The following is a 20,985-nucleotide window of genomic DNA, read 5'->3' as shown; positions in this document are numbered from 1 at the left end:
CAGTGGTGGCGCACGCCTTTAATCCCAGCACTCAGGAGGCAGAGGCAGGCGGATCTCTGTGAGTTCGAGACCAGCCTGGTCTACAAGAGCTAGTTCCAGGACAGGCTCCAAAACCACAGAGAAACCCTGTCTCGAAAAACCAAAAAAAAAAAAAAAAAAAAAAAAAAAAAAAAAAAGAAATCACAAAGAAATTATTTTCAAAAAGCTTAACAGTCAAGTATAACTCAGGGCTTTGTGCTCTGCTGTCTTATTCAGGGTTACTATTGCTGTGATGAAACACCATGACCAAAGGCAAGTTGGAAAAGAAAGGATTTATTTGGCTTATGCTTCCATATCACTGTTCATCACTGAAGAAAGTCAGGATAAGAAGTCAAAACAGGGCCAGTAACCTGGAGGCAGCAGCTGATGCAGAGGCCATGGAGGGTGCTGCTTACTTGCTTGCTTTCCCTGATTTGCTCTTTATATAATCCAGGACCACCAGGCAGGGTTGGCACCACCTACAATGGGCTGAGTATGCCCCAACCCATCAATCACTAAGAAAATGTCCCACAGGTTTGTCTGCAGCCCAATCTTTTAGAGGCATTTTCTCAACTGAGGCTCCCTCCTCTCTGATGACTCTAACATATCAAGTAGACATAAAACTTGCCAGAAGATCTACTAACTGAGATGCCTCCCTAGCTCCTGGATAAGAATTAAAAAAAAATCCTGGCTAGAGGTTTGGTTCAGTGATAGAGTCACATCTTTGTTATCCACGGGCCTTGAGTTCAATCCCCAGCACCAAAGAAAACATTCACTTTTAACCACACATCTACTTAATGTGTCTATTAACCTAGAATAGGTATTCCTGGTTTTCTTTGGCAAACAGTGTAAGCAGGATAGCTGCACTTCACTATGTATGTACAGCATACTAGGATAAGGGTAAGATTGCTAGGCAAAGAACACGTGCTTACTGTCTCCAAGGTATTTATGATTTAGTGTTGGTCTGAACTTCCTACATCCTACCTGATACATCATTTCAGTTCCCCTTTCTTGCCCCATAAAATAATCTGTTCTTTACTTCAATTAGCTCTCTAAAAATATCTCTAAAATATCTTTACTTTGAATACTTAGAATATCTCTTCTTTGGATATTTTAACATGCCCTTATTTATTTTCTCTTGGAAAACCATCTGGACCTAATTCTATGCCCTCCTTCCTGCCAACAGCATCTTGCCATAGTCTTCGTTTATACTTCTTACCTATCAACTCCGATCTTTCCATCTAAATACTACATTCCACAGACAATGCAGCATCTAAGGGAATGCTCTGGCTGGTCTCATGTCAACTTGACACACACACTAGAGTCATCTGAAAGGAGGGAAACTTATTGAGAAGATGCCTCTATATGATCCAGCTGTAAGGCATTTTCTTAATAAGTGGTCAATGAGGAAGGCCTAGTCCATTGCGGGTGGTGCCATCCTTGGGCAGGTAGTCCTGGGTTCTATAAGAAAGCAAGCTGAGCAAACCATGGGAAGCAAGCCAGTGGGCAGCATCCCTCCACGGCCACTGCATCAGCTCCTGCCTCCAGGTTCTTGCCCTGCTTAAATTCCTGTCCTGATTTTCTACAGTGATGTGGAAGTGTAAGCCAAATAAACCCTTTCTTCCCCATCTTGCTTTTTGGTCATGGTGTTTCACTGCAGCAATAAAAACCCTAACTAAGACAGGTAACATACAATGCTTGTTCTATTAGGCACCAGAATAAATGCCAATAACTAGCCAGAATGTATGAGTAGCTAGTCTCATAGTAATAATCTTAGGAAATTTCAGGGTCAAATTTTGTATAAATTTTTTGTTCTCTTAGGATGTTTTGTGGTGACTAGATTTTGAAAGCATTAACTGCTAAGATATAATTAAAAATCAGTATATGTATTAAAAACAGGTTATTCCCACTGCTAGCTACTTGTTGAGGGTTATAAAGAGAAAAATGTATCACTGTAACTGGTTAGTTCAAATATTTGCAAAGTAAGTAAAACCTTGTCTAGAAATGTTTGTCTTCCTCTGTTCCCTGAAGTATCTCAGCAGACATCATTATGAGCGAACAACCATGCCACCATGCCAGTTGTGTAGCAGGTGACAGGTACATTTCCTAAAGAGCCAGCAAGTACCTGTTGGGATAAACAAGCTACTGATAAGGGTGGAACAACACAGCTAGCTGTGGTGGCTCATATTTAGAATCCCAGCAAGTGGTAGGCTATGGCAAAAGAATTAAGTTCGAGGTCAGCGGCAAAATAAGTAACATTTATGTTGTTGTTGATGATGATGATAATGGAAGAGGGGAAGAGGACAACAAGGAGGAGTGAAGGACAGGGAGGAGGGGAGGAAGAAAAGAGGAAGAACAACAACCTCAGAGCAACTGAAATTATGTAACCGCCACAGTAAAGGAAGCACTGCCAGGGTGAGGGAATCCTCTCAGGTTGAGCAAACTGAATCTTTACAAAAGAAATACACACACACACACACACACACACAACTACCACCAGACCGTACAAGTGTGAGGCAGACAACTGTTTCATTATCCCTGTAAGAGGAGATTTGAAAAGGAGGTGGGTAGATGCAGATGACAGAAAGTGAGTGGAGTGGGGAGGGAATATAAAATCCTTGTATGAGAGATTATGAAATGTGCTGCCAACTGGGGAAAAAAGCCACATCTGAACACTAAATAAGGTCTCAAATACTAAAGGCACAACAGTGTTCCCCTTATTAAAGCATAACCTGGGAATCTCAAGGGATCCAGACTAATAAGTTGGAGATACTGCGCAGTGTGAGTTGATATAAGCTGGTCTATTTTAGAATATGCTGAAAATGGTGAGGTTATGAGAACTTTAACATATTAGAAAAATGACCATTGTATAAGAGGGCAGAGGGAAATTCTGCCTTGATAGTTGGACAGCTCAAAGGGACATCCATTTCCCCTAATTCAATTTTTGTTTCCTTTAGCTAAATGTTTCCTTTCTTTGCCACCCCCTTCTCCAAATCAAATAGAACCATGAACTCACTGATCCTAAATATAACTGGAGCTGAAGAAAATATCTTTTTCACGGGCATGAGCACTCTCCAGGTAGCCGTGCCCTGCTCCCACAGTGAGTTCAGCATCCTGACGACTCGACAGATAAAAGCATGTGGTGAGAGAGTGGGAGCCAAACCCACAGAGGCCACAAAGCCCCTGGCATCACAGGAAGCTAAGCTTAGAATCCCTGAAATCTGCTCCCAGATCCACATCAGAGCACTGGAGAAGAAAGCAAATCTGGAGAAACTGCTTAAGGGAAATCTCATCAGCCACAGAAAAGAGCAGGAGAAACTAGAGAACTTCTCAGGAAGAGTGAGAAGCTTCATTTTAACCATACCAAGAAAAGGCTGCTCTGGTACTGTAATTCCAGTACCCTTCTCAATTATAATCTTGGTGTGTGTGTGAGTGTGAGTGTGTGTGTGTGTGTGTGTGTGTGTGTAGCATGATTGATAAGCATCTGGCATACTGCTCTGGCTTCTACACATACACCAAAAACATGCACGCACACACACACACACACACACACACACACACACACACACATTTAAATAAATAAATAAAAGCAAATAAAATTCTAGAGATGTAAACCAAATAGAGTTGGTATGTAGCTCAGCAGTTCAGCACCTGAAAACAGAGGAAGCCCACAACTACAATTGAACTGAGAGAAAATGGGGATTGTTACATATCCCACTCCGGCACATAAAGATAAAAGAAACATGTAGAAGGAAGTGAGAAGACTGTCTCTTTTATAGGCCACAGTCACTGGCAGAGACACCAAGTATCCTAGAAGAGGGGTAGATGGAGAGGTACTAACAGAGACAGAAACACGCTCTCACATTGGTCAAACTAGCCCATCCCATCTAGCACAGCCACACTGTGCTAGATGATGAACCCTGCTCTGACCCCAACCATCACATCCTTCACCAACCCCCCTTTCCGTCTAGCCTTGGCCTACTCCTAGCTATCTAGTAGCAAATGAAGGCCAGAAAGAGGGGAGTCTTCTTGTGTGTAAGCAGGAATGATGAAGAGGCAACACGATAGCTTAGGAGATGCCACAGCCCTGTACTCTCCTTGGGAGTTTACATAAAAAGGTTCCCTTGTATTGAATCAGACCTGTCTGGGTTCCTTCTAAGGTCAGGAAATGAACTGCCCCACTCTGTAAATTAACAGCTAGTGCTGAGGAGAAAACAACAGAATTTCTCACATGGTCTCAGTTTTACTAAAAATATTAATTATTCATCGTATCACTGTCTCTTTAGAGAGAAATGACTAGAAACCGTTCTAGAAACAAAAAGGACCTTCTAACTTTGATAACTACTCTGTAAGATCTTGTCAAGATGCAACAATCACATATCACATATCCCTTCCTCTCTAATGGAGACAAACATTCCCCAGGGCCTGCAGAATGATGAGCAGCCACTGGCGTGAAGCTGCCACTGCCTGCCCAGTTAGCTTCGAGGATTATGTTTCTCTCACTGTGTTCCTTTCAGAGCCCAGAATACACAGCACCAGACTACTTTTCTAAAAAGTCGGAAAAGAAGCTGGTGCAGACATACATGTAAGGCTGGTACCTGTAGGAGAGCATGATGCATTGTCACCTCCAGCTCAGCTAAAACATGAGCAGCATCCTTGCTGTCTTCTTGAACCTCCAAGTCCTCCTCAGGGATGGTCTCCCAGTTGTTCTGGTGTGCAGCCAGCGTGTGTACTAGTTCATACTGACCGGGGAGTGCCAGGCTGACCCGAGTCTGAGTCCCATAGGTGAAGCGGAGGCGCCGATGCCTACAGCTCTCGTCGCTGTCCAGCTTGATGGTGGGAAGCACCTGCACCCCCAGCAGCAGGTTCAACAGCTGGCACTTGGCATTACAGTCCTGGCCGAGGATCAATATGCAGGGAAGGCAATCCACAATCTGCTGGAGATATTTCTCTTCCTTAGGTGGGAAGGAAATGCAGCTCAGCTGACCTGGTTGGGGAATGGGGAGAGTGGAGGAAAAATAAGTGGTAAAGAATAAGGGCAATAGAGAGACTCACACGAAGACTCAACTAGAAAGGCACAGTCCCAGAGGGAAATTTCCAGGAAACTTTTGATTAAAGGAGGTACCGGGAAAATGTACTAGTCAGAAAATGTTCTTCAAATGTCATAACTGACCAACCAATAATGTCACCTGACCAACTCATCTCAGGAAACAAAAGGGGACAGTGACCTGACAGTCCTCCTCTTTCATGCAGTGGAGGGACAGTTTACAAGGATTCCATCACAAACATAAGATCATTAAATGACAATAACTAGGGTCTGAATCCAAGTAGAGACTATATCTAAATGTACCAGAATTAATCCTTCCTCTGACAGAAGGCAAAATACTTGAATGCACACTCCTTTTAAATCCCTACCCTATGCAGTTTTAGCTTATGCTCCTCATTTAAACTTATTTTATTCCTAAATGCTGATGAATACATATATGGAGGGGGCAGTAAAAACCTCTGCAAGATGACATGAGCTCTAAGACGTTTTCTAATTCATCACCCTGACAGCTGAGCACAGCATCCCAGCTGCCAAGTTTTCTTAAGATACTGGATGCTTAATTGAGATCTATATTCCCACATCAACCCATACTCTTTTCTGTTGATGGCTGACAAGACCATGAGTAAGACAAAGGGACAAAACTGCTCAGCAGGATAAAATCTAGGCAAACCTAAGAGATGTGATCTCAAAAATAATCTCCTTTGAGGATACCACCACTAACCTAGAGGGCTCACTTCCTCAAACAGATTTCAGTACTGCTATACAGACCAAAAAGCTTAAAAACCTGTTTGGGAAAGAATATGAAACTGGTTCCTGGAAATGCTCAAGAAAGAACTCACTCAGTCATTCTCAAACTGCTTCAGCAGTGGGGTCTCCCAGCATCTAAGATTCAGGAAAGCCAATCTTTGAGCCAAACACACACGTCATAATTGAAGCGTAAGGAGATACTATTTGCCTTAGTCACCTAACAATATATTACATCAAACCACTTGTGGGGTTGTTTTGTTCATGAGGCGAAAGGCCTGACTCACTGAAAAGGTAGTTCTTCAGAACATACCTGCCTCATCAGAACATACCTTAACCTTCACCAGAAAGGTTCAAGAGGTCTGTCCTCACTAAGTCCCTCTACATTTATTATGGTTCTCTGTTTCATGTATAGCTACTAGTGCGGCACCCTGGCCTCGGCATATATATCAGCAACACTAGAATGGGAAACCTGCTCTCCTGGGGAAGAGACAGTTCCTCCGAAAGCCTAGTGAGCATTTCCTGAGAGCCTGTTTCTGTGCAAGCTGTCTAAGAAGCACACAAGTGAGCACAGCCAGGATACTCACTAGTCTAATCCTAGCCTACACTCTAAACTGGGAAGGAACAAACAATGGTCTGTTGCAAAGAACAATAGGCAACTCCTGAGTTCTGGGTCCCTTTGTCCACTATATACCATAATATATTCCATACAGAGCAGAGGTCCTTCTATTAATAACTATTTCTAAGAATCAAAGCATGAAGATCCTTCCTATTTCTCTGCATCCTCAGCACCCAACACAATGACTGACAGCACTGAAATGATGTATTTGCTCTGTGTGGGAGCTCATTGGTTGTGAGAAGCCGTCTACAGAAGTGACTCTAGTGCATCTGTAAAGCACAGTGTCGTAATGAACAGTTTCAAGAGAGCCATCATTCCTAAAATGTTCCATCTTTACACAGTGAGCAGCTGTGAAGAAAACAGAGCTGCAGAGTTTGAAAGGAAGATGTCAGCTGCCCTGCCGTCACTCTCATATCCTCGTCCCCATTTTCCTCTTTTCTAGCCCTGCCCAGAATCTCACCTAAGGACTCTGTTCACACTGACAACCTTGACTTTACCATCATAAAAGCAGTTTTACAAGCAAAACAAACCAACAGCCCTAAGTAAGTTCTGCCACTGCTGCTCCCTCTAGCAGAGTGTGTAATAAAGAAAATCCACTGAGCCTCTTTCAGGACAACACCTCTGAAAGTATCAGCAACAGGAAAGCCAATAAAGCATGCTGCATCAGCCAAAACCACAGAGACACACCCCATTATTCATCTGACCCAAATCATCACCTTCCCATGCTCCATCTCTCCTACAAAAACAGTCTGCAGAAACAAGCCTCTCTAGTCAAAACAGACAAAACTGGTGCCATGGCAAGGGGGCTGAGGTTGAGCCCCGTTCTCCTTCCCATTTCCTGGCACTCTGCCAGGATTTCGTGTGCAACCAGCCGAGCTGGGAAGGCCTTTATCAAGAGAGCTGCTCTCTTGTTTTCCAGCATATCACTACCCTCGTCTTCTGCTTCTTCTCCCATGAGGCTTTTTCAGTGATTGCCAACATGTCCACACAATTTGAATAAGTGCACGGATGAAATGAAGCCAAAAGCAGAAGGATGATATTACTTCTCTAGGCACCTTTGTGACAAGGAACTCAGCTGGCAATGCAACAGCCTGAGGTGATTTTCTGATCCTGGCAGTCTACTGGCCCTTTCTGATCCTTACACTGCTCATCCATGAACTGACAGAGTTAGACCATCTTCAACACTCTCTCTCCGGTTCTAAATTCTCATTTTAACTGATCAGATTGTTGGCAATGCTATTCTGAGATAGGGTCTATGTAGACCTGGCTAGCCTGGGTACTAAGTAGATAAGGCTGACCTCAAACTCAGAGATCCACCTGCCTTTGATTCCTAAAGGTGTGTGTGTCAACATGGCAGGCTGTTTTTATTTTTAAATTGTACATGTATTTAATTGTGCAAGCTCCTCTTGAACTACTATTAAGTACAGATCAAAGGTGACTAGACTCTCACGGGCTCTAAGGACTACAATGCAGTCTTAGCAAGCTCTGAAGAAAAGATTAAAAGCTGTGTCTGACACTGGGGGAGGAAGGAAACCTGCTCCTGAGCTGCAGCAGCTGCCTCACAGACACTTAAAGGACTTCTGAGTTAATCGGGTTTTCTTTGATAATTAATACAGCAGCATCTGCATATGGGCCGCCAGAAGGTAACAGTGGGGCTTCTCAGCTAGTGCACATTAATTTAACCCTGCCAACTCTAACTGCAGGAAAATTCAAATCAAATTGTCCTGAACGCAAACCAAGGCTTTATCTCTCTGTCTTTCTTCATGGTGGTTGTTCTTAAACACAGAGTTATCCTGATTGAACTTCCTTCTAACAAAGGTTTCAAGTTAGAAGGAAGAAGTGCAAACAAAGGAATATGCCACTGTATTTACTTGGTCTAGATAGTATTTTTGATCCCTTTCTGTATACTGACCTCTGTTTGCCTCATCTCAATGTACTTGATTCTCCCAGATAAACTTCTGTCCTCCTTTATAAATTAGAAAATAGGCTTTAAAAAAAAAAATCAAACGTGGCCCAGGTGTTTTCCCCACTTAACTAAGGAGCTAAAACAGCAGTGCAGAGCTGCACCCTGGTCTCAGGAATGCCCCCACCATGCCATTTCCCACGCCAGGGCTAAATATACAAAATTTGGTAATTACAGGACTTCAATTTAAAACAAACTGTACAATTGCTATGACTGTTCCTCTAGCCCATGAGGAATAAAGCCTAGGAAGAAAACAGAAAGACCTGCCAGACATGGCAGCTCACACTGTGAGCCCAGCACCAGGAAAGCAGAGGCAGTAAGGTCAGGGTCTGAGCCAACCTGGGCTATAATGAGAAGCTGTTAAAAACAAACCGCTGGTGAGAGGATGGCTCAGAGGTTAAGAGCACTTACTCCTCCTCCTAAGTTCAATTCCTAACCCTCATGTCAGACAACTCACAATCTCCTGCAATTCTAGCTCCAGGGGATCCAGTGCTTGCTCCAGGCCTCTGCAGTGCCCTGACACTCCTGGCACACACAGCACACACATGAGTGAAAGTAAATCCCTTAGCAGGGACGGGGGTTCTGAGACAAGGACTCACTATGTAGCTCTGGCTGTCCTAGAACTCTATGTAGACCAAGCAATCCTTGAACTCACAAAGATTCACCTGTCTCTGCCTCCAAGTGTGTTCTGATTAAAGACCTGAACCACTACATCTAGCCAAAAAGAGTAAATCTTTAAAATAAATAAACAAACAAACAGAATTACTTTTGACTGGTGCACACTCAAAGCCACCATTTATTCCACATATTTCTGGAATCCCTTCTCTAAGAAGCTGTAGGTGCCTTTCTACAAAGTTCTGAATGTTCTTCCCATCAGCCAGGGTATAGCACTTTTTGGATTTGAAGTTAAGACTCATAAAGAGAGAAGTAACATATTATGTCACTAGTGCCCTGTTAGGATACACTGATAGGCTGGATTACATTTGCAGAAATGGTTAATTGGCTTGTATCCATACACTTCTATTCTTGCTTGTTTTCCACCCCAGTTGGTAATATATACTCATGGTGAGCCAAGGATTAGAGAACATCAGCTCATGGTACTATCTAGAATAAGTGCAACTTTGGTCTTTACCTTTTAATACTATGGTAACATTGGGATCCATAAAATAGACTGCCAAAAACATGGCACTTCAGCAGGCTGAATACTTCCAGTAAAAGTCCAGAAGGTCTCTGAAATAAAGTCTCTCTCCTGATTCTTCTGCCTGCCAGTTTTCTACCCTTCTTCAAAGTAATTCATAGAATTCAATATTTTCTTCCTGAAGGTGGACATGGAAATTGGAAAAATCTTCCATGCCAAGCCAGTCATAAAAGTTAGAAAATTCATATCTTTTCTCTTTTCCTTTTGAGACAGGCTTTCAGTGTAGCCCAGGCTGACCTTGAGTGAGTGCTGAGATTACTGATCAGCCACCATACTTAATGTCATTTCTTTTCTCTGGATTTCAGCAGTGTCTCGCTGCATACTGAGAGGAAAGAAGGCTATAGAGGAAGCCCAAGAAATGAACAGGCAGGCCTGCTGGGCCTCCCCAGTGTCTACAATAGTATAGGTCATACCCTGGCTAGTGTCATTCTACACAGCTGTCCCTTCTTCACCAAACCTAAGCACTACAATCATTTCCCCTGGATTTGGGGCCATCGTTTATGAAGCTCCGGGCACATAAAACTTTAATCCATCACTGTGCTTTGCTCATTAACTTGGTTTTGCAAGAGGAGATTGGGTTTTGACCTTGAATGGAAAAAGAATGGTACCACACCTCAAGACTGAATGACAAGGACTTCAGTGTTCATTCAGGTCTTAATTCCTTCCCTTGGCTTTTTGTTTGTTTGTTTGAGGCAGGGTCTCATTCTGTAGCTTAGGCTGGCCTCAAATTTATAATCCCCCTACTTCTACCTTCCTACTGTTGGGATTGCAAGTGTATGCTACCACAACCACCCTTCAGGTTATTTTTTCTTGTTTTTGTTTGTCTGTTTATATCACTTTAACTTAACTTCTCTGTATACTATGTGGTTTTGTGGCAAGCTAACATAAATCCTGTCAAGAAGCAAATAAAATAGATTCTATAGTTAACTAAAAGGAACTGTGACACAAACATACATTTCTAAAGTAAGTAGTGGAATTTGACTTTCCACTAGCTACATGTGCCAAGAGTAGAGGAAAGGATCAGTCCTACGCTGAAAAAGGAATGCTACAGTCTTTCCACTACAGTTCTGAAGTACTAAACTTAGAACAAGATTCCCAAAAGTTTACAGAAAAAATTCTTATATAAGAAACATTTATTATTTCCAAAGAACTCTGTGAGCATCTGCTAAACATAAAAGATTCTGGGGGCTGGAGAGATGGCTCAGTGGTTAAAAACACTTGACTGCTCTTCCAGAGGTACTAAGTTCAATTCCCAGCAACCACATGGTGGCTCACAACTATCCATAATGGGATCAGATTCAGCGCTCATATACATAAAATGCATAAATAAATGAATCTTTTTTTAAAAAACATAAACGATTCTGAATGATACAGGAGACACATGACTTAAGAAAACACATTTTGAGCAGCCTAGGTTTTAGAATCTTTTGGGACCAAATAGGACAGGGAACTGTGATGGAAGGGATGGTGTTTGGAGAAGAAAAGCTGAAATGTATTGAGGTAACCAATGTTCTTATTGCAGGCTCAAGTCTAGCTGCTGGAGTATGGCTGAAGATATTCTGTGTGTTAGCCCTGAGAAGACCTCCATATTTTCAAAATCCCAGAGGTTGTCCTGCACTAAAGACAAAAAGGAGACCTCCCTAGCAGCTGGTACCCCAGAGCCATGTGAAAAACGAAGACACTCAGCAGCCTGCCACCAAGTCCCTTCCTGAGTGAAACTGCTTCTGATGCCATCGTGGTCACAGGGAACAGAAACACAGCAGCTGAGGCTGTCATTATGGGCTGCAGAAATGGAAGTGATTCCTCGAAGGAATCCAGGCCTATGCACCACTGAGGCCTTAAGTTCTGCCATTTGTAAGAAAGCACATTAACCATTAGGAATGATTCAAAGGTGAGGACATACCAAAGGATACTGTAACCAGCCTGAAAGGGTCTCACTAACCAAACAGGATAATTTAATCATAAAATAAAAAATAATAAAAGTTATGTCCCATTCAAAAATATTCCCAAGCCCAAGTCCACACTGATATAAATAAAGCAAGCTCTCTTTAGAACAGCACAAGAAAGGAAGAAAGAGTGATGGATATGAACACTACCACTGAGCAGTGAGGATGTTGGTGGATACTATTCTAGATGCTACTCTAGAACAGTGGTTCTCAGTCTTCCTAAAGCTGCGACCCTTTAACACAGTTCCTCATGTTGTGGTGACCCCAACCATAAAATTATTTTGTTGCTACCTCATAACTGTAATTTTGCTACTGTTATGAAATGTAATGTAAATACCTGTGTTTCCCAATGGTCTTCGAAGACCCTTATGAAAGGGTCATTCAACCCCCTAAATGGGGCCGAGACCCACTAGTCTAGAGAAAGAAAGGGTTCTGAGGAACAAGCTATCAGTAAAACCTGAGAACACATTAGCACACAAGATTAAGCTGGAGCCAAGGGAGAAACGGTGAGGCTAAAGTGAAGCTATCTAGAGGATCCCCACCTAATTAGTGATCGCACTCACCATCTCCAGAGTCGAGGCACAGTGGCCTGTGCTCTGTGAGGTGCTATGTGCTGTGTCATTTTTCTGAGATTCGTGAGGGCTCGTGACTGAGTCTACTCATCATAAACGACATGCAGATCAGATTAAGTCATTCTACACAAGGTAAGGCCTGTCCTTTTAACTTGTCACAGATACAAATGTCAAGGAAAGGGCAAGGAAGCTGCTCTAAGGGAGTCTGAAGAGGTGTGACAACTAAACGCAACATGTGTTCAAGGGAAATGCCAGGGACATGTATTGGGACAGTCAGCAAGCTCGAATGTGGACAAAGACTGACGCAGTGAATCCACACTGACTTCCTGACTTGGAGAGCAGCATGGTGTGTGGGATGGCGTCCTTGTCTGGGGAACTGCACACTGGAGTGGTTAGAGACGAGACAACCTGTCTGCATCTTGCTCTTAAAGGCTCCGCAAAGATGGGACATAATATGGGGGGACAAGGGTCAACTGGGAAATGCTAACAACTGGCAAACCGTATGAACACCAACAGGACTTGGTATATTTTTAAACAACTTGCTGCTGCCCTGTACAAATCTCTCCATCTCTTGGATCTTCCTCTGGTTTGCTGCTCCCTCTTGGGAGAAGAAGGTGCTTTCAGGGCACTAATCTAAGTAGTTCAGAATGAAATTTAGAACCCAGATCCACAAGCTGAAGCAGCAGGTCTCCAAAAGACCAACTAGTAAGTTCTTTAATGAAGAAGCCAGAAGAGAAGCTTGACCTTACAGTGCCTGCAAGTGCTCCCCCTTCACTCGGGAGTAGAGGGGAGCTTCGCCACGTCTAAAGAGTTCAGGCATCCACCTTCCTACCCTTAATTAGTTTTAGTCTATACTAATAAGACCGCTTTTCCAGGTTAGGCTGGTAGGAATTCTCTGTCTCTCTGTGGAACAAGCACAAGAAAACAGGTCAGTTGTTCTTCCAAGAGAAAGTGAAGTCACCTTCTCCAGAGGGGCCTTGTAAGCCACCCAAGAACAACTTCTCTTCCACTGGCTGTTTTCTCCACATCCTTCAGGTACTCACCTGTCTTCACAATTGCAAAGCTAAAGTCTCTTTTACAGAATATTCCTAAAAAGTAAGTTCTGTGAGAGTTCAGCTATGCTCTCTCTAACCTCAATTAGAGAAGGAGTTTTCATAGAAACTAGTCTTGTAACCTGGCTCCTTCTGGGCTCTGCAAAGTCTGTGGGGGGGGGGAGGGGGCAGGCAAATGGGGAAAGAGAAAGACCGAGGGATTGGGGAAAGAGATATGAGAAAATAGAGAAGAGGAGAGAGATGAGAGGAAACTTGTGAAATTCTCTCCCCACTATCCAGAGAGGAAAGGGTAAAAGCCATCAAAGAGAAATCAATCTGACATAAATAATACATTAAAGTTCTTAATCTGATTAATCTAAATTTAGATACTTTACATCCATCCAAGTAAAGAGATTAAAGGCACTTTAAAAAAAGAAATGTATTTTAAAACTCAAAGGCTTTTATGACTACATAATCAAGACATTATTCTCCAGAACAATTCTGATGCATCAATTAGCTAGACATGTGAAAAGCTAAACAGTTCTGAAATCCCACTTCCAACTTCCTGCCCAGGGAACAGTGCCCCAGGGAACAGAAGCAGAATTCCAAAGTGAGCCTGGTCCGAAGATTCCCACAACCACATGGCACAGAGCTGGAGAATACATCCAAACCATTCACATTACCCAAGAGAGGGCAAAAAACACACTGCATAAGATTGGCACTTCAAATGGGGACAGAAGGTTGTCAGTGAGTCCTCATGCTGTGGCTGGCTTTCCTTCAGGATTTTGGTCTGGACTTGAGAGGAAAATTATACATAAGGGGACTTTCACAGAAACCCTGATTTATACAGCTCAAAGCAAGAGTACACACATCTCAGCCACTACTACACATGTTCTCTGTCAGGTCTCAAGTTCCAAGATCCCAAAACCACCAAAAAACTGAATCCTCAAGCCCAGGAAAGGACTGAACTGAGCCTGGCATCTCAGCAAGGGACCACAGCCAAAGTTCTAGGAGGTAAGAAAGAAAAGTTCACCTTCCACACCCCATTACATTACTGACTCTCTGTACCATGTAGAGAACAAAACTCACTGTCCTAGAGGCTGTTTTCCTACATGCAGGTAAATTCACCTCGGATCTTGCGACTCTTGTGTGTGGGGGGGAAGACAACCCACTTTTCCACAGGAGCATCACACTCTTCCTCTAAGAAAGGCAGAGGTGGGAGGATCACTAATGGTAACGGGATGGGATGTATTCTGCACTGAACCACACAAACATGACCACCATCATTACTCACAAAGAGTACAGAGTACCTTAACTCCTTTTTAAAGTTTGTTGTTTCTTTTTAGCAATGATGGAGATGGGATCCCAGTTAAGTAAGCTCTATCACTGAGCCAACCACCATGCCTCAACTCTTTATCAACACTGTGTGTGTGTGTGTGTGTGTGTGTGTGTGTGTGTAAGAATATATATGTATCATGCACACATCTGTAGAGGTCAGAGGACAACTTACTGGTTCTTTCCTTTTACCATATGGATTCTGGGGCTTGAATTCAGGTCTTCAGTTGTTTGTTAGTTTGTTTCTGTTTTTGAGGCAGGGTCTCTGCATAGTTACTGCTGTTTTGAAGCATTCTATGTAGACCAGTCTGGCTCTGAACTCACAGAGATCCATCTGCCTCTGTCTCCTGTTTGCTGGGATTAAAGGTGTGCACCACCATGCCCCGTTTAGGTCTTCAGTCTTCTATGTCCTTAATCCCATCATACTCTGTCCCTTCAAAGACAGGTGATGGTTAAGGAGGCAGCCAATCTGTAGATCCTTTAATGGGACCCGATGAAACGCTAAACTTCCTTTCCTAACTGCAGTCTGGAATGGCTCATCTCACTCAGGTCCCCGGGTAGTCTGGCTTACACAGAGAGCTGCTGAGTACGTGAACATTAAGAACACACTTCTCATACCTTGACGGCACTCTGTTCTAGTTAGTACTGTGTGAAAATCATTCTCTGGGGCATGAAAATAATTATTGTGGATGGGGCATGGATCTAACTTCAGCTCAACTAGGCACAGTCGCACAAGTCGACAGCCCCAGCTACTCATGAGGCTGAAGGAGCAGATCAAACAAGCTAGGAGTGTAAGAGAGGTGGAAGACAGGATGAAGAGAAAAGGGTGCAGAAGCTATTATGCTCAGAGAGGCCAATTCCTAGCAAGTCTCTGATCAGCAAAGGTGGTCCCTAAAGCCCTGAGCCTCAGGGAGTAGGAACCAGGACCTGAAGGTGGGTCACATTTTCTTCACTAAATGGGATAAGGTTTCCTACTACAGTAAATCATGGTTCTAAATTAGGACTCGTTTGTAACAGGCTCTGCGAAGAGTGCATTTGAATTCCTAAGCCAGGTCAGGGAAGCACAAGGAGCCACAGAAGAACTGGACCTGAAGCCTGGAGACCGGGTGGAGACCTGGCTCCAGTACAGTACTTTGTCCCACCTTCATGTTTCTCTCTTCTTGCCTTCTCTCCCCTCCCCTCCAAGCCCATGTGCCCACTTGCTAATCCATTGTTCACCATACCCTCCCATGGGCAAAGTCACATCTATTAGTATCTACACCTGAGCCGCAGTGTCCACTGTCTCTAAGTGTCACAACTTTGTAATGTGGGCATTATCACTCTCGCATCATACAATGAGATAAAGTGATCACTTTTTGTTTGCTGCTTTGACTTTTGAGATAGAGTCTCCCTATGAAGCCCAGGTTAGCCTGGAACTCTGTATATAGCTCAGACTGATTTTGAATCCCAGATCCTCCTGCCTCCGTCTTCCAAGTGCTGGGCTCACAGCTGACTACACTCTGTAACTTCCAGGACAGAGCCTGTTTTCAGTAAGTGTTGGTGCTTAATTGTAAAATTCTGGCAACCCATCTATACTAAAAGTGACAAAAAGAGGCCAAAGAATGCTGAGAAACACATCTATTAAATAGCAAAAGCAAACAGCTATAAAAACCTAAGAAGCAAAATTCATTTGAAAGGCCTATAATCTAGCCACTCTACCTTCCTGCTTTCCTCTCAGTTTATGTGTATAAATTCTAGCTGAGATTATACCTCTGCAGAGGACCAAGTTCAGGCCTCCAACTTCTTTTTTTCTACCACACACAGAGGTCTTCTGTAATGATGACAATTATCATTAGTTTTTCTTAAGAGAAAAGTGTAAGCCAAAGTAGTGCCGTACGCCTACAGTCTCCGCACTTGGGAGGTGAGGCAGGGTTACAGGTCTGAGGCCAGCCTGAGCTACATCTTGAGACTCTAAGAGGGAGAGAGAAGGACTGGTATCTGCTCATCCAAGGTAAGCCAAATTTCTTTACTTGACCCTAAGCCCCATATGTAGCATGCTGACCACACGTCCCAGGCACTCATGTGTCTATCTAATAACGGCTACGTGGGGCCAGGTGCGTACCTGTAATCCTAGCACTTGAGATAGAGACAGAGGGATCACTTGAACAGAGGTGTGTAAGACTAGCCCAGACAACAGTGAGACTGTATCAAAAACAAACAGCAGCTGCTGCTTACCAGCACCTTAGCAGGCTGCCCTGAATATGCGCAGTCCTAACTCCCAACAATCCAGAGGTAAGGTCCATTACAACCCCCATCTCCAGATGAGGAAGCTGTGACATCACACAGCTATGATCAGTTAAGAGTGAAGGGAGGCAACACAGATGACAGCGTTCCAACCAGACATACATGAGTCATTCCCACTTCTTAAAATGGAGAGCTTTAAGAAAAACGGCAATAGCTAGGACCTCCACTGGATCATAAAATAAGACAAATGTTTTCCCTTCTTCTGTTTTGTAATACTCTACCCTGCCTCGCCTGAAAGGGGTTCAAAGTCTTTATCTCATTGCTTCTGAATGCTCAAGCAGAGGAGAAGAAAACAAATGACAAACAAAACCCTCAACAGATGGAGGGGTCTCTCCCCCACAGCTACATGAGACGGCTGGAACAACAAAGGGAGAGTCGAATCAGTGAACCTTCTCTGACAGTTCTCTCTGTACAAGCGAAGCTACTCTCAAAACCAGAACATTTCAAGTGTACCACTACAATCACCACCACTACACAGCCCAGGCTGACTGGAGCTCACAGTCCTCCCATCTCAGCCTCCTAAGCGCTGGAGCTGCTGGCACGTGCTGCCATGTCTAATTCCATCTACATTTTTTTCCTTTCTGCTTTTCTTTTGATGGGGGAGGAGCAGTGTGAGACAGGGTTTTGCTAAGTAAACCTGGCTGGTCTGGAACTTGCTTCGGAGCCCAGGCTGGTCCTGAATTTAATAGAGACTCTCCTGACAGTGAACCTTCTAGTGGCGTTCAGGGTTGGAACTACAGGCCCATACCACCAAGGTGGGCCTCACCTGGGTCTTCCATCCATACTTAACTTGTAAATACTGGAACTCTTTTATGTTCTATACACGGACTTGAGTGAATTTATACCTAACAAAAATAAGAAGTGTTCTTTTGGAGTTCTTCCCAGTTCTCTGTAGTTGAAAGTGAATTTTTTTAAAAAAAAAATGGTGTTATATATTATGACAAATAGCATACAAAGAAATATTAAAAATTGTTTTTATTATTGTTGCCATCTTTTTAGTCCAACAACTTCAAAGTATAGTTAGTCCCTGATCTTTAGTTGCTAAAATACACTGCATTAAACTGCAAAGGGCTTGTTAGGTTAAGAATTGAGGGCCCCTTTCCTCCATGTTCTGAGCACCTATTAATCAACACTCACAAAAGAAAGTTGAGACAGCCCCCAGTGACTTTGACCTTACCAAAAAGCTCCAACTAGCACAAGGAGCTAATTGTCCTTTAAAGAGTGGTTCTACTTTCTAACACCTTTACCAGACTATCTGGACAACAGCATCCTTCAAGTAGACACAGAGATACTTAGAACCCTGCAGCCACACCCCCAATGACTAGGAAGCATGGTATAAAACAAAATCAAATTGTTCCCCATCCTGTCAGCTGTGAGCTTCTGGCATTTTATTGAGATGGGTGCATTCCAAAGGGTGAAAAAGTTCAAATATGCAAAAGTTAGATCACAATGCAGTCAACCAGAAAAGCCAATTAAGCAAAAATAATACAGAGGTGTTTCTGTGTCTTAGGTTTGCCTTAAAAGAAAACAAGTCAACCAAGATGCTTGAAAATTTACAGTCTCCATCTAAGGTAAATCCATTCTGACTTTTTTCTAAAGGAGTAACTCCGAAGCAGTCATTTTAAATAAGAGCAGCAATAGAGGGCTTTTCAAGTAAAGCTGCAGGAGGGTCTTCAGATGGAGGAAGTCGCTGCAAAGAATGGAGGCCATATCCTCTTCTACACACGAGTCTCCAGGTGTGGCCAAAGCACATCAGAAAAGGTAGGTACCACCCTAGTGCTTTTTATTCTGAGTTACATAAGAACTTTCCCCTGACAGTGGTGGTACACGCCTTTAATCCCAACATTCGGGAGGCAGAGGCCAGCCTGGTCGACAGAGTGAGTTCCAGCACAGCCAGGGCTGTCTCGGAAAACAAAACAAAAAGACAAAGAAGGAAAAAAAATCTTTAAAAAAATACACATATTAAGCATCGGTGGTGCATGCCTTTGATCCCAGAACTTGAGAGGCAGAAGCAGGTGGATTTCTGTGAGTTCGAGCCCAGTCTGGTCAACAGAGAGAGTTCCAGGACAGCCAGGGTTACAAAGAGAAACCCATTTGGAAAAACCAAAAATAAATATATATTTGGTGTGTGTGGTGTGTGTGGTGTGGTGTGGTGTGGGGTGTGTGTGTGTGGTGGCCAAGGTCAACTTTCAAGAGTAGGTTCTCTCCTGGTCAACTCAGGAAATCAGGCTTGGCAGCAGGTACATTTACCAGCTGAGTTATCTTGCTGGCCCAAAACAAGGACTCTTTATTTTTTTTATTTATTTATTTTTGTTTTGTTTTGTTTTTCGAGACAGGGTTTCTTTGTAGCTTTAGAGGTTGTCCTGGAACTAGCTCTTGTAGACCAGGCTGACCTTGAACTCACAGAGATTCACCTACCTCTGCCTCCCCAGTGCTGGGATTAAAGGCGTGCAAGGACTCTTTAAAACGGCCTCTTGGGCAATGGAATAGTATCACTGAAGGCCCTATCGGGACTCACCAGTCTCAAACAAATTTAAGATAGTAAACATGCACCTAATATGAGTGTGGAGTCCAACTCACAAGTTCACCTTAAGTCCAAATTTGTCACCAACATCACATTTCTCAAAGTGTTAATAAAACACCTGTATCAGATCCCAGCCTCTTCGACTGCTGAATTAGACTCTTAGGACCCACCTACTCCGATGACACAACAGAGCCTGAGACATGGCGTTTTTAATACACTCCTGAGGTTGTTTTAATGCACACTGCAGCTCGAGAATCACCAAATAAAAACGAAGGGCATATCTGCTGTTATGCTGTCCCCCAAACCCATATGGAATGCCAGTGGCTTCTCTCTTCCTAACACAGCGGTTCCCCTCCAGTTCCCCGCCAATTGCAGTTCAACAGTAATCAAGGAGGATCAAAGATCTGGCAGTATTTAAAGTGATTTGGGGCCTCTGACACATCCCACGGGGGGGGGGGGGGGAATCAAGTCTAGAAGGGCAAGTTCTTTAAGGGCTCAGGACCGCCCCCCCCCTCCACCCCCAACAACAACAACAACAACAAAAAGTCTTCCTTAACTCTTTCACGATAAGCGCAAGTAACATCTCTGGCCAACTAATTGCTGGCACCCATTAGATGTATTTTCCTTCGGCGACTCCAAATCCTATTTAGAGGACATCTTCACAAGGCTGCCTCTTGACTGGATTACAAGCAGTTTACACTCAAACCCCACGCGTGCAAACATCCCAGTGCAGTCCCAAGGCGTCCAGGGACTCCAGGAACACCCAGCCTAATGCCTAACTGGGAGGCCTCCTAACAGTGCAACCCCAACTCAAAGCAACTTTCCCACTCTCCGCTTAACCTTCTCGGGTTCTGCCTCCCTGTCTCGAGCCCTCGCCACCTCTCCCCAGGGATGTCCTTCCACTTCATCTCCGATCCCCGCGGCCCAGGCCCCGCGCCGCCCCGCGGCCCACTCCCACCCGCCGCCTCCTCCTGGGCTTGTTTTGCTGACAGGAGTGCCACCCTCCAATTTTCCTCGCTGCTTCGGGCCTGTCCTCCTTACCCGCTGGCAGCGGGGCTTCGGCGACGTCGCCGGCAGGGCCAAGCTCCGCCGCGCCGCCACCCGCGGGGGAGGAGGGACAACTGTGACTGTGGGAGCACTTGATGTCGCGGAAGAACTTCTGGGTCTCTCGCAAGTTCTGCCGCAGCCGTCCCAGGTAGCGGCGGTAGCGGCCGAAGCCCCGGCACAGCTCGCGGATCATTCCGCCGCCTCCCGGGCCGGGGCCTGACACGGACTCGCCGGCCCACGGCAGTCCGTCGGCCTCCATGGCTCAGCCCGCTGTCTCCGCGGCTAGCTGCGCCGCTGGCCCGGCCCCCTCCGCCCGCCCCCTAGCGCTCAGCGAAGGCGGAATCCGCCTCCCGACGCCCCTGCTGGCACTCAACCGGGCCTCCAGCCTCGATCACCGCCACCGCAGAAAGTCAGGGCGCCCAGCGCTGGCCAGAACCTTCCTCCGCTCCCCCGCGGAGCGAGGGAAGCGCTCACCGAGGCACCGCCGTTGCGCGGGCTCCTGGGACTTGTAGTCTGGACTGGGTGGAACGCCACAACGCCCACGGGAAAGCGCGGGAGCGGGTGGACCCGACTGCTATCACTCTGTGCCTATACTCGTTTCGTTTAAAGTGTATTCTTGTTCTGTACACAAGTCCCTAACGAAAGCAAAAACAGTGGG

At 44.5% G+C, this 20,985-nt stretch overlaps 1 protein-coding gene across 1 annotated transcript in view; it reads right to left on the bottom strand.

Annotated features, from left to right (window-relative positions):
* Positions 1 to 20,773, bottom strand: part of Dstyk (dual serine/threonine and tyrosine protein kinase) — a 53,233-nt gene extending 32,460 nt beyond the window's left edge. The window contains exons 1-2 of the mRNA XM_041648431.1: positions 20,322 to 20,773; positions 4,617 to 5,005 (exon numbers count right to left, since the gene is read on the bottom strand). Of these exons, the coding sequence (XP_041504365.1) occupies positions 4,617 to 5,005; positions 20,322 to 20,586 (654 nt within the window). The 5' untranslated portion in view covers positions 20,587 to 20,773. The remainder of the gene's footprint in view (positions 1 to 4,616; positions 5,006 to 20,321) is intronic.
* Positions 20,774 to 20,985: the final 212 nt, after the last annotated feature.

Source organism: Microtus oregoni, unplaced genomic scaffold (assembly GCF_018167655.1).
Source record: "Microtus oregoni isolate MIOR12 unplaced genomic scaffold, Mior012 000003F_ref0000135, whole genome shotgun sequence".
In the NCBI taxonomy this organism is placed as follows: domain Eukaryota; kingdom Metazoa; phylum Chordata; class Mammalia; order Rodentia; family Cricetidae; genus Microtus; species Microtus oregoni.
The sequence above is the reverse complement of the archived record's forward strand: the minus strand, read 5'-3'. Positions and strand labels throughout refer to the sequence as shown.